The 14,299-nt window shown below is 33.9% G+C and overlaps 2 protein-coding genes across 2 annotated transcripts; one reads left to right on the top strand and one right to left on the bottom strand.

Moving 5' to 3' along the window:
* Positions 1-1,841: 1,841 nt before the first annotated feature.
* Positions 1,842-4,319, top strand: Fkbp12 (FK506-binding protein). Its single transcript, NM_001312083.1, is given in 3 exon segments — positions 1,842-1,974; positions 3,347-3,507; positions 3,715-4,319. Coding segments are annotated over 3 exon segments (327 nt in total). The 5' UTR covers positions 1,842-1,937; the 3' UTR covers positions 3,844-4,319.
* A 117-nt stretch (positions 4,320-4,436) lies between these two features.
* Positions 4,437-12,472, bottom strand: LOC106128016 (uncharacterized). The gene is made up of 3 exons (XM_013326307.1): positions 11,568-12,472; positions 10,371-10,432; positions 4,437-9,759 (listed from the first exon to the last, which is right to left on the bottom strand). Coding segments are annotated over exons 1-3 (3,594 nt in total). The 5' UTR covers positions 11,570-12,472; the 3' UTR covers positions 4,437-6,229.
* Between the last annotated feature and the right edge of the window lie 1,827 nt (positions 12,473-14,299).

Below are 14,299 nucleotides of genomic sequence, written 5' to 3'. Positions count from 1 at the left end.
AATTGTTGTTATTGTTGTCTATAATAATTGCTCTATGTATTAAATGTTACATTATCTGTTGTTTATTTGAGAGGATTATATTTGACGAAGCGATTTAATTATTGATGAAAGAAATAGACAAGAAACTTTAATAAGTTAAGTATATTTTTGTGGTACACTAAAAACCTTTTATCTTAAAGCTACTTTTGTTAAATTTTAAACCATCATTAATAAGCCTTTTCAATTGCAATCTCGACATAAAATGATAGATTATTTAATATGTTGGATGACAAATAATTGTTAAATATGTTTTATTTGCCACCATCAGAGGCGTTAATTTGTTACTAAAACAGTCGCTTAAGTAATTCCTATACTAAGTTTCACATTGAGTGGGCACTTAGGTATCCTTTAGTGACTACTCAATGTCATATAGGTGTACTGCAGTGTCTTTTGAGCAAAATGTAATTCTTCTCTTCATTCATAATTTATTAATAGCAATGTTGCCACATTAAATATTTATTAACGTTTATTTCTTACCTAATTTAAAAAAGGTTAATCCTAAATCGGTGTTGTGATAAATAATAAATGTGTAAGATTAATAAAACTTAAGATACGTAGAGACTAAATGTAAATGCACAAAACGCCAAAATTATATTTATATATTAAATGTACTACAATGGATTTATACAATAAAATGATGTTTAGGAAATCAAATTATATTACACAGTTATTCAAATATGCATATTCTTGTCACAGTTCGAAAGGTTATAGAATAATCAAATAAGAAAACAAAATGTAAAATAATAACTCCATTCTTTGTCTTACCTTATATTGTATCGAAATATATTCAACAATTCTATTAAAATAGCAAACAAATCAGCAAATCATTTTAGATTTCATAAATAACCATAAATTTATTATACCAGTGTGTCAAATCAAAATATGATTTTTGATCTCCCTATAATCATTTCATAAGCATAATAATGTATGAACTCTAGGTACTTTGAATTGCTAATTATTATTTAAAATTAGCTAAGCACAGATATTATTATACCACGATATGGAGTGTTTCAAAGTAAGATGATTTCGAAATGTCATTAGTGTGTTTGACAAATGTCTACTAATAAAATGAAATTTTTCCCAAATTAACCCCAAAAAAGACCTTCGGTATTCGAAAACCTTCTAACAGGCCTCAATTTTATGCTCTGAACACTCCATCAAGAGGTATAAATCTATAAGGCTAAGCTTATTAGAATCATTTGCAATCAGATATTTGTGATTATTTCGGTATTATTTTTAAAAGTATCTAATATTATGAAATGCTTGTATTATCTTATTAATAATTAATGCCTGGCACTGTGTGTAAAATGAACGATGGAGCTATTTGTTATAAAGTGTTTATATTTGTCTTTGTAGTTTTATTTGCAAAACCTTTCGTTATCTGTATGGTTGAATTAGAAAACTTTCGCGTACAACAGATATTATTATTTAGCAACATTTCTTCTGGAAAAAATATTTGCTTATATAAATTTTTGCATGAATTATACTTTTCTAACGATTCATTGAAACGGATTATATTTTTCTAATACAACTAGCTGCAATAGCAGCGCCACTCTTAACGAAAAAAAAAGGTTGTCAAAACCGAAAAAAATTTTTTTTCTAATATTCGATCTGTTCTATTATTCCATTACAATTTTTTAATATTATTTGATTTTGCATAAATAACGATTAAGTTGTAAACGAATAAATGATACAAATTTTGTGTTTTGAGAGTTAATAATATCGATATTTTTATATTATCTGTACCATAGCGTCATCCATCTTTTATATACTCTTTGGCGTCATCCGTCACCTCGGCGTCCCGAAGCCGGAAACACCTTTTCTGCGGCATTTCAGCCTCTGTCTATATTTGCTAACCGCTTTGGCAGATAAGAACATTTAGTTAGTAAGAAAAAGCAATGGGAGTCAACGTGGAGACACTTTCCCCTGGTGATGGTAAGTACCGAAAATTTTTGAACAAAAATAGTTTCCAAGTGCCTGCTTGTCTATCGATATTTAATCTTTTGAACCCTTTAAATATTCATGTATAATTTACCATTCAGCCTTTTGTAATTGAAAAAAATCCTTGTATTTCAACACCATTTTTACATATACCGACATATTTCTGAATATACTATGTTGAAATTTTATTGAGATATAAAAATAATTTTTAGTGTGAAAAATATGAAAATACCTTGATTTTTATCCTTATTGATATCTTATGACAATACTTTTATGATCTTACAAAATTTCGTATGCAGAGAACTAACTAGGTGGGGCAACTAGTGTATAAAGTTCATAATCCCATTTCCTATTAGATTCAGTTCCTCCTTTATATTTGTCTTCTGAATATGATTATATCAATAGATAAATACGTTTAGTAATACAAAATTATATGTCACATTTCAAGACAACAGTCTATGAATATCTCAAGGTTATTCATTATCTTTAGAATTGAACTGTCTACATTAACTCAAACATAAATAGTCAAATCTGGATAAGCAATTTATTCGGGTTAGAGACAGACTTCTTCATATGAAAAAAATCTTGTAGTCCCTTAGACATTCACTTATCCAGGTTGTATAGACACTAGCTGTTGCTCACAACTTGGTCCGCATGGTATTAAAAAAAAACTTAATTAGTAGACTGTGTTCTTCCAGATTATGTTCTATATATATGCCAAATTTAACCGAGATCCATGCAGTTCTGAAGATACATTTAAAGAAACATCCATCTATCTAAATATTCACATTTATAATATTAGTAAGATAGACAATGTGTAAGTCATACTGCTACTATGCATAGTCTTACCATAGTGAACACTTGAGAATTTTATCCTCAAATATAGAGATTTACTAACTTTGTTTTTCACAGTCTGTTTTCAATTATTGGTTTAGGTAAACTAGTTATAACTTATCTTCAATTTATGGCTTCCAAATTTCGTGCCATAATAAATATGGAGACCACTGGAGGTCTTTGGTCACTGTTATTCACTACTCTCTATTTTTAGGGCATTTGTGACTCAGGGGTTAAGTACTTTTATGACATTTGTAATCTGCTGGTCCAAAAACCTGCCATGTACCTTATGTATTTTTTTTTTATTTAAATTTCTTCAACATTGCTATGGTGAAAAAAAATGTGATGTAACCTGCACATATCTGCAAAGAAATTCAAAGATGTGTGTGAAGTTAACCAACCCGCACTGGGCCAGCATGGTTGACTATGGCATAGCCACCATTGGCTTAGGCTCCAAGCCCTTTAGTAGAGACATATAGTGAGCTGATGATTATGACTTAACAATTTATGTAACATGTTATTTTGTTCTTAGGGTCTTCATACCCCAAGAAAGGCCAAACTGTAGTAGTGCACTACACTGGCACATTGACTAATGGTCAAAAGTTTGACTCGTCCCGCGACCGTGGTAAGCCTTTCAAGTTCAAGATTGGCAAGGGTGAGGTCATCCGAGGTTGGGATGAAGGAGTTGCTCAGGTGAATAGAACAAACTCAATTCCATATATCACAATCTTTTATTTCAGACGGAAAAATAGTCTTATTCTACTAATACATTTTCTGTATATTTCATATAATGCCTTTGTTAAGTTGAGGAATGTCTATAATGAAAATATTTAGGCTTTGGATTAGAACAAGATTACATTTATCTTTGTGTGTTCTTATATGTTTTTGTTATATTTCCAGATGTCTGTGGGTGAAAGGGCCAAGCTGACATGCTCGCCTGACTATGCGTATGGCCAGCAAGGTCACCCCGGTGTAATCCCACCCAACGCAACTCTCATCTTTGATGTTGAGCTCATCCGTCTTGAATAATGTTATTCAGTCACATACGAATTTGCTCTATATTTAAACATTTTGTAAAACTAATCAGAAGTCAATTCTAATCATTTTTTTAAATATTTGTAGGTTTTTAGTGCAATATTATCTTTCTACCTCTTCTCTGGATGGTACAATATTTTATAGTTGCACTTCTTAAGAACATTCCGGAAGCATTTTCAAGTTAATTACTGAATCAGCCTTTAGTTACCTAAGCATACATTTCTCGTAAACTCTAATGCTGGATTTTAGCGACACTTTTCTGAGTGTGGCAATTACCAACATTGTAATAAACCAGATTACATTTATTTGTGCACATATTGTTTTGCATTACTTATATTTTTGGGCTCAAATTTTTTAATAAAACGAAATGTACGTTTTATTTTTTTTCTTCTACAAGTGAAACAATAGTGAAAACATACTATCAAGCTTTACTATGATCATAAGTTTTAATTAAATGTACTACTGTGGAATTTTATTGTTTTATTTCATGAAAAGGTGATGATATTCCCTTGACTTCAAAACCAAGTTTTTCAAGCTTAGGATAACATGGTTATCAAATTCTTGCAGATTGAATAAGGTTGGTATAAACAAATCAAAAACATTTGATTTTGGTTATAATTTTTATTCATAAATCTTCGAACTTCCTTTAGTTCTTTTACTTCTTATTTACATTTTTTACATATCAAATAAAACCTTCATCCATCCCTAACTTTCTTTTCTGAAAGTGCCTGTTACTAAGATTGGTTGTACTACACTCATGAAAATAATAAGTTTACTACAGCCTTGAGGGATTGAAGTTAAAACAGGCACAATTGAACAAACAAAAAATGAAAAGGCAAAAAATATTAATTGTTGGTTTCTGAGACCAAAATCTCTATAAAACAATCTTCATCCCTCTCATTATCTATGACAAAACAGAGATAATATGTTTTAAACCGAGATTTTGGTCTCCAAAATCCACTGTGAACCATTCTTGACTTGTCTTAGTTTAAATAATCTCTTGTATGCTTTAATTTTATGAAACAATATACATTTAAATATAATATAAATATTTTATAATAGAAGATAGAACTAACACCTGTCAATAATTCTTGTGACTAAAAAAATCTAATTTAATTCCTTATTTAAGAACTTATTATGTCATACAAAATATATTTTTATCATACATTTAAATCTTAAAAATAGACTTTTGGCGACAATTTACAAAGCTACTTTAAGTATTTAGGCTTATTACATAAAAAAAAAACTTAGTGAAATTTCTAGTTTTGAAATCACTAACATTTTTAAGGTGACAGGCAACTGACTTGTAAAAAAAAGTAGTATTCATGTAAAATAACATAAAACTAATCGTTGAATATGTTCTAAGGTTTTTGAAAGTGGCGGAAATAGGAACTAGCGGCGAAATAACGAAAATGTTATTTATAGTTGCAATGAAGCGTTGATTACCTATCTCTGGACTGGAATAATGTAAGCTGGGCATTATTGTCAACCAATCAGGTCACTCTATTAGCGACAGTGGAGCCGCCACTCAAATCTTGTTCGTTCTATATGCGCTTGGTTAAATCTCCTTTCTCATACTTTGGCTAGAGATCAAAAACAAAATGAAGGAATAAAGAAAGCGCGACATTTGCCATCAACATTGCAAAAACAATATAAGTTATTATGTCCAGATATTGACAATTACTAACAAGTCGTCAATTCGATGACATAATTTTAAGATGCCACAAAATTTTGTGAATTTTCTTACGTCATTAAAAAACAGTTAATTGTCGAGCTGCCTACACGATTACAAAACATCCTCTTAACGTAAATCAGTATTTTAATTATTCTCTCTCTAACTTATAATAGCTTGTGCCTGGTTTAAATTATACCAGTACAGTAGGACAGTAGTGCTCAATATCACCGCTGACATACATTGGCGTTATGTAAACAATAACTGGCATGTATGAGTCAAAGCAGTCCATATCAAGCCAGCAATACTGTCCTTACGTAAACCAGGCATTACTTCATTAATAATACGCTTATTCTTAGAAAAGCGTCGGGAAACGGAGCGAACCTATAGTTTTTGAAAAGGCGGATTGTCATTTGGAAGGAAATTGACTTTAGTATTACTCTGAGGTTAGGTTACAAAGTAAATATATAGATACATTATAAAGCAACTATACTACTTTGTGACTGAACAATTTAAATAGAACACAATTATTATTGATTGACCTTACATTTTTTGGTCTTATGCGAGATTCGCATAAACCAAAACATTATGAATATTGTCGCTTTTATTATAAATTACTTGAGATGATACTTATACTACTATAGACAACGAGATTATTTTACGTATTTGCACATTCATTATGTTAAATCTAAAATCACGAAATTATGTTTAAGAATTAGGTAATGGCTTGAGAGGGCCGAGACTTAAAAGTCCATCGGCGCCGAGCGCCTGCAGACCACTTGTCAAACCATTCTGGACATTATGTACTGATATTACCGGTATACCGAAACATCCGTTACCTTGCTCCCGATTTGCTAACGGAATAAAACTGTATATACCTAAATTACTCAACCTTTGTAAATTGTCTTCTTGCGATAGATCTACAACAGGCAGCCCCAATTCCCTGTCGGGACCAGTCACATTATGGAACACACGTTTATGATGTTGCAATTGCAGTGACTTGGGGTAGGAGGCGGGGCACTCGTCGCATTTAAACAAAGGTAACTTGCTCTGCGGATGAGCGTTTGACATATGTACCGACAATGAAGTCGAGCTCATGAACATCTTCTTGCAGATCTTACAGGAAAGCATTGAGCCGCCGATCTTAGCTTCTGGTATTGAGAAATTACTGGATTTCGATGTATGTTTTATGCTGACACCTGGTATGTTAGGTAAGTTGGGCAGAGCGCGCGGGGGCGTCGGAGACCGACTCTTCTGTTTCTGCTTCACACTAATACCGCGCGAGGCTAACACGTTGGCCATCGCGTTCGCTTCCTTGTTCACAGTTTTCTTTGTTATAGAGATTTGGCTGCCGAAATTCAATTTGTCTTTGGCACCTTGTACACTGTGGATCAAAGGCAACCCTTCGCGTTGCTTTTGCATCGACATAACTTGACAATCTTCGTTGTCATGCTTACCTGGCAGCAGCACGTCCGTCCGTCTCTTCTGAGGGGTGCCCCCGATTACTTGTCCAGGTCTTTTCAAAGGCATTCTAGGGCCTTTGGCAGCTCCACCTCTGACCTGTCCCTGTTGCACGATAGGTCGTATCGCTTGCCGTGGACCACGAACGTTCGGCATTCGCGTTCGAGGAAGCGCCGGGTTGTTGGCTCCAACCGCCATGCGAATCTGTGTGGGATTCGTTATTTGACCTTGCATCGGCTGTCCCATAGACATATTCTGACCGTGCATAGGTTGCTGGTTGATGCCAACCTGCTGACCTGACGTAGTTGTTTGACCCGAATTAATAGTCTGTCCTAAGTGACCAGGAGGAAAGGTTTGTACGTTCTGAATTCTTATGTTATTCGATTGTTTCATGGCGTTAGGACTCGATGCCGATGAGTAAACTTGACTAGGCGAGGATCCTGGGGGGCCCATCATCGTAGCCGGCTGTTGGTTCATCATGCCGGTTGCGCTTTGTCCATAGACAGCTTGCTGCATGCTTTGTAGTGGGGATGCAGTTGAATAAACATTTGTTGGCATCGCTCCCGGATAACCAGCTGTCGACATAGGTGTCGTATACTGACCATAACCAGGACTCTGAGGATAAGTGGATCCCGGATATTGTCCCGGCATGGACTGCCCTGGGGATGGAGCATACATGTTTGGGGTTTGAGTATATCCCCCTTGTTGATTGTGCCCCTGTTGGCCGTACGAGTTGTACGGCTGTGGAGGTGGCTGCATGACTCCTCCTGCTCCAGGATATGCTTGGATATTAATCATCACATTTTGTTGGTGGGTAAAACCGGGTCCTGAATTACCAATGGTGGAGAGCTTGCCCACCTGCTCGGCTAATTTGACCGGTAGTAATGTTGACAATAAGTTCGATGCGGGAGTATAGGGTAGGAGCGTGGATGATGATGATGCCACAAGACTGTTTGAATGACCCGTCATTCTCCTGTGCTCTTCCAATAGTGATATATCAGTAAATCTGGTATTGCACACTTCACACGAATGCTTCGGCCCTAAAGTGTCCAGAGATATATACTCACTGACTTCAGATAACGATGACATGTTCTCTTTCTTTGTCGAAGACGATAGGAGACTTTCAAAAATATCGTCAGCACTTTTTTCGAGCATATCTATAGGTGGTTTTGAATCTGGGGCATTCCAGTTAAAGTTATGTTGCTTTTCTAATGACGGCGTAGACGAAAGTCGTGATGCTAGAACCGGTGCTCCGGAATAGCTGGGTTGGGAAGAAGACGGATAGGTCAATGCCGTCGAATAAGTAGGCGGCAATGGTGTCGCCTCCGTTTTAGGAACAATTGGTTTGACATCAGATGCGGGCGTAGAGGACACTACACAACAATCGTCGTCTTCGTCGTTAGAGTCGCCATTTATTTCTATTATAGTTACATTTGAGTCTTCAGTCTTTGTAACCGGCAGAAAAGAATTTGCATTTGATAGGCCCGGCTCAGTTTTAATCTTCGGTATTATAGGTGTAGGCGCTCTGTCCAATGGAGGTGAAGTTCTTTCAGATTTGATTTCTTGTGATATAAGTGATACGCTTTTTGATTCCGTCTCTGAAAAATCGTGAACTTCCTGTTTCACTACAACATTTGAAGGATTAACTTCGTGGGACTCTCGTCTTTCCGGTGTTTTCTGAACTTCTTTTGTTGGTGATGGACTTGTCTGTTGCGACTCTTGACTCTTAATAGGTAGAGGGTTGTTTGGACCTCTTTTTGGTGTTTGTTTAACTGACGGTCTGCCCAAAGGTTTTACAATTGGGGTATCTCTTTTGAGAATTTCTTTGTTCTGCTCCATCGATGCATCCTGTTTAATAGCCATCTTAGCAGGTGATTTTTTCACAATTTTCTTGCTTAGCAAGTCTGATTTTTGTATTTTAATAGGTTCAATTTTAATTTGTTTTCCTTGTAATTTCTTCATCTGACTTTGTAAATCATTTTTGCCAGACTCACTGTTTTCTGAACTACGTCGGCTATCATTTAAATATTGTTCATCATCAGAGTCTGCTTCAAAGTCTTCTTCGTCTTCTTCTTTACTTTTACTTTTATCGTCGCCAAATTCTTCATCATTTCCGCCTTCGTGTTCACTTTCGTCATCTTCATCATCAGATGGTCTAAAACCTTTTAAGCCGTTAACAACTTTAAATGTATTATTATTCTTGCCATCTGATTTAAGCTTTAGCTTTATATTCACCACTTTTCTATTTCTGTTACTATCACTTTGCTCATTTCTTTCCTCAATCTTTTCTTTCTTAATAGGAGTAGAACTTTTCTTTATTGTAAATCCTAAATTGCTTAATTTATTTAATGCTGCATCAGAACTTTTACCTGTGTCACTTTTTTTAATTGTAAGGCCAGTCTTCTTTAGGATTTCAGTGATATCCACTTTTTGTGGCGTCTTGTGCACTTCTTGTTTGTGTGGAAGCTGTAGTTCCTCGTCATCAGACCAATTGTCATCTTCGGATGCGACCATATCCTCATCATCTGAAGGCAGCCTTTCCAGTACCACCGAGGGCAGTGATACATGTTGATATAAATGATTTTCCAGGTCTTCCCAATCAACAAAATCCTCATCGCAGGTTCTACAACGATACTCTTTTTTAGGTTTTTTCAATAGAGCTCCGGCAGACTCGAGTCTTTTTAATATATCCGCAAAACCATTTCCATTACTATTTGTCTTAGTATCATATTTTTCCTCTTCAAAATCATCATCAATGGGCTCCTCCTCCTCAACATCTGAAATTCGAAAAATACACATTTTTAATATTTCTGTAGTAATGGAAATAACTGAATTAAATTATGTTCTAAAACACAAAAATGTATTTAGTTATTTTATTCACTTTTTTTTAACAGAAAACTTTTTCATATTTACTCTAATACAAAAATGTTATAAGCTAAAAAATCAGAGATGATTAGTCAGCCTTATTAGAAGTTTATTTTGTGAAAATTGTAGAAAAAATTAAAAACAATAGTGATTAAAACTAGGTTTATCTTCCTACATACTCAAGACACTTGTCCTTGCCGTTGAGAGCATGCAAGTTATGAACAAGCAGACAAAAAAAAATTACAAATACATCTCAAACTTCTAATTAAAAATTACCAATAAAATGTAAAGTACCACTTATCTGTTAGCATTATTTAATTCTATTTTATTTTATTTTTCCATAAAATCTACAGTTTTCTTACAGGTCAAGTATTTTACACTTTTTAATTTTGAAAATAATTAAATTTTCAATTATTTATATTCTATATCAAATAATACAGTTATTAAAGGAAAGCAATCATAGTGTTTTTATTTTATTAAATTAATTTTAGTAAATGATATTAAAAGAAGCAAAAAAACTAACCTGAATCATTGTTTGTTGGTGACGGAGGATACTCAGATTCAATTCTCGTAGCCATGGTACACCTGTAAATAAGTGAACCATCTTAAACCCTTACTGCATGAAACATGAAGGCGAGATTAAAAAATTGTTAAGAATTAAATATTGATACTATGAAATAGTCAACACCATTTACCTGGCCTTATGCCACTTAAGTAACACACAAGGTTTTATAAACCTTTACGTTTTAGCTTAAATTGTAGAAATATTATATTAAAACATATCTTACAAATATTATAGATGATGGATGGATGTTTGTTTGTTTGAAAGTATGTGTATCTCCGGAATGGTTAAATGGATCTTGATGAAAAACATGTTACTAATTATGTTTTTTTTTAATTCCGCGCAGACGGAGTCACGGGCAATATCTAGTATTAATATATATTGAACATATTCTATGCTACTACAATTTTTTGAGTACAAAAATTAACAAAGTCAGCATTGCGGCAATGGCACTGAATTTTTGAACTATTTAACTAAATAAATCAATGGAGTAATGTTTGCATCAATATTACTAACACTATCTATGTACCTTTACTATTTTATTTATTATATTGTTTGTAATTACAATTTTGACTTGTAACTCCATTTACTTGTTATATATATAAAGTAAAATGAAATAAGAAAATACTATCGGAGAGGTGAAAGTATAGTCAAGTGTATGTATAAAATTGTTGTTTTTATATCGAAATATATACATATTAAAATTAGTTATAAATTATCCTAAAGAGCAAATACTAAAACTATTTTTTTTTTAGTATCCACCTCTAGTGAAATTTATTGTATATGAAAATATAGTAGGTATAACGTCTATATAGTAGGTATAATGTCCAGTTATATTTTATTTACAAATATTCCATAACTAACCATTTTAGTTAATTTTTTTCTTAAGAACAAATGACGACCGCCAAAACAATTCTTAAAAACAATGTAAGGGTTTAAAAACTATTTTATGAAAATATCATTTAATTGGCTATATATGGTATATTGAAGTAGTAAAGGAAAGTGAAATATGTTTGTTGTTGCAATGGGAATATAAAAGCATTCAACTACGTCGAATTATTTCACCGGTTTCCTTCATTCTATTTCAATTTATGAATTTATGAATATTCCATAAAGTAAATCAACACGAAACTTTATTTATATGCAATAACAACTTACATTCATTGTCCAATTGAAAAAGAACTTCCGATGTTTTGTTTAATCCGAACTTCTAATTGTTATTGTTATTCACTAAAGTTCAGCTCCCAACTGGCACCCAATTCATAACAATAATCCACTTTCGACTTTTATAAAGTACGCTTATAAACCTCTTTTAATAAGCATTATTTATCTTATGAAAAAGCAAAGAAAAATAAAAAATCAAACAATTTTCGTTTCAGCTATACGAATAAGCATTTTACAAGATGGCCGGCCAAATATGACAAGCGGGAACCACAAAATTTCAGAGTATTGCAGAAGTGTTCACCGAATTATGCACAATTTTTTTGTACAAACCGGATGTATCTTCTTTGCATAATATAACTTTAATCGAGTTTAATTTGCTTGGAATAATAATATTCCGACACCATAAGCGACCGAACGAATGTCATTCGATCACGAACGAACACCGAGCTGTATCCAGGCTGACCGAATAAAATTTCGCTTTGCTCAGTCACAAGCGTTCAGGTATTGAAACACCGACACCGACGCCTATGCCAGAATACTGAAGTGCCAGTATTGCCTAGCAGGCAACTTCCTAGGTAGTCGACGCCGTTGCAGCATATTGTCTCTTTCACACACAGAAGATACAGTACGCAGTTATCTTTATTCAACGTTCTATGGAAGATACCATTTGCCCCGAGCGCAACTGCGAAGAATTATTATCGGCTGGTCCCATAACGCTTCATAATGTAATGACCTCGCTCGCTCAGCTTGAGTTCGCTCAAACCGAGCGCCGAGACAGACCAAAGTAATAATAATAGCACAGTATCGACCGACTTATTTGTTGAGTGAGCGTAGGTATACTTTATAATGTAGTGTGTGTGAAAATGAACTCTAGCACTCAACAAATTATACATAGATTCGGAATAGAAATATTATAAAAGACACAATTTTATTATGGTATCGTACGCATTACTAAATATAAATGTATGGTATGTATAAATAAAATAATCCGTACATTTATATTTAGTGATGCCTAGATATCAGTATCCATAACTATGGATATCCACTTGTAACAGATACTCGTTAATCATGGCGAAATTTTTATGGTACATATCATTAAATATCTATTTCTATCTAAAAATAGTATTTCACAGAATAACAAGGTAATTTCGTGTGAGTATGTCCGCTCTGTCGCATTCGTATCCTAAACCGCTAGTAGATTAGAGTAGATATCTATGGATACGGATATCCGTGGATATGGATAGGGATATCCGTGGATACGGATAAGGATATCCGTGGATACGGATAAGGATATCCGTGGATACGGATAAGGATATCCGTGGATACGGATAAGGATATCCGTGGATACGGATAAGGATATCCGTGGATACGGATAAGGATATCCAGTACATCCCTAAATGTTAGTGTTGTTCCAGATCACAATTATTGTAACATTATCATCTTGTAACTTTCGTTCAAAAAGAGGGAATCAATTGAAACGAGAGTCCACACAATCCATTTTGCAGGCTCTTATCTACTAAGCTAGATATAAAATATCACTTTAGAAATCGGATAAACATTGCTTTTAACAACATAACACATTTGGTCACCATATTTGATTGATGTTTTTTACAAATGTTATTATTGACTACTGGAATTTAATATTTACGGAATTACTTTAGTGGTTATTTTTATCTTTAATGGATAACCTATAATATATTAACGATTGGTTACTTCGACTGAATATCAACGATCACTTCGTTGACATTATATAACGAGTTGTGAATGTTGCTACTTAGTTGAGCGATGCGAAATTACCCTTCTTCGAATGTACTCTTATGTTCTGTGTCGAAGTAAATACCTAAAGACCAATATGCGTTTTAAAACATCAAACTTTTTAGAAATATCTGTAAAAATCTTACTTCTTACTAATATTATAAATGCGAATGTTTAGATGGATGGATGAATGAATAGATGGATGGATGAATGAATAGATGGATGGATGAATGGTTGATTGAAGGTATCTCCGGAACGACTAACGTATCTTGATAAAATTTGGCATGGTTGTTGAACACAGTCTGGAAGAACACTCAGGCTACTAATTACGTTTTTTTAATGCTGCGAGGACGGCAACGCGGGCGACAGGTAGTGACATGAATATTTTAGTTGAATACTTTAGTTGTCCGTCATGTCATTGTTGTTAGTCAAACTTGTATGAAATAAAAGAATCCATCTATTTTACGAATGTTTGGATGGATTGATGCATGTTTAGCCCAATACACGATATATACGATATATTCATATAGTATCTCCAGAACGGCAACATGGATCTCACTGAAATTTGGCATAGATGTAGAACATAGTGTGGAAGAACGCATAGGCTAATTAAGTTTTCTTACTTTAATTCACCGCGCACCAAGTCTCGGGCGTAAGCTAGTATAGCTAGAAATATACGTCCGATGACATTTATATTTACGTAGCGTATATTTATACTTCTTAGTATACACAAGAAGTCATAAAACTAAGTCGTCGCTATAAAGGGTCGTCGCATAACATATTCGTAGTCAAGGCCAACGCGGTTTCGACCGGTTTTATCCAACGCGACACTATCATCCTTCTCTTTCTAACATTCACTACATATGAATGATTGAAGTTGAACGATAATAACGCAATATATCAGGTTTTTTTTAGTTGATCCGAATCTGTGATCAGAGAGAATAAAGTTTGACATAAAAAATGTTGGTGTC

Source organism: Papilio xuthus, unplaced genomic scaffold (assembly GCF_000836235.2).
Source record: "Papilio xuthus unplaced genomic scaffold, Pxut_1.1 DF829758.1, whole genome shotgun sequence".
Lineage (NCBI taxonomy): Eukaryota > Metazoa > Arthropoda > Insecta > Lepidoptera > Papilionidae > Papilio > Papilio xuthus.
This window is presented reverse-complemented; position numbering and strand designations above follow the sequence as displayed.

Bases quoted from the DNA above. Each gene is read 5' to 3' on its own strand.
- LOC106128016 (XM_013326307.1), bottom strand. The intron at 9,760-10,370 runs GTTAGTTTTTTT...TTCGAATTTCAG, and splicing joins ACCAACAAACAATGATTCAG to ATGTTGAGGAGGAGGAGCCC.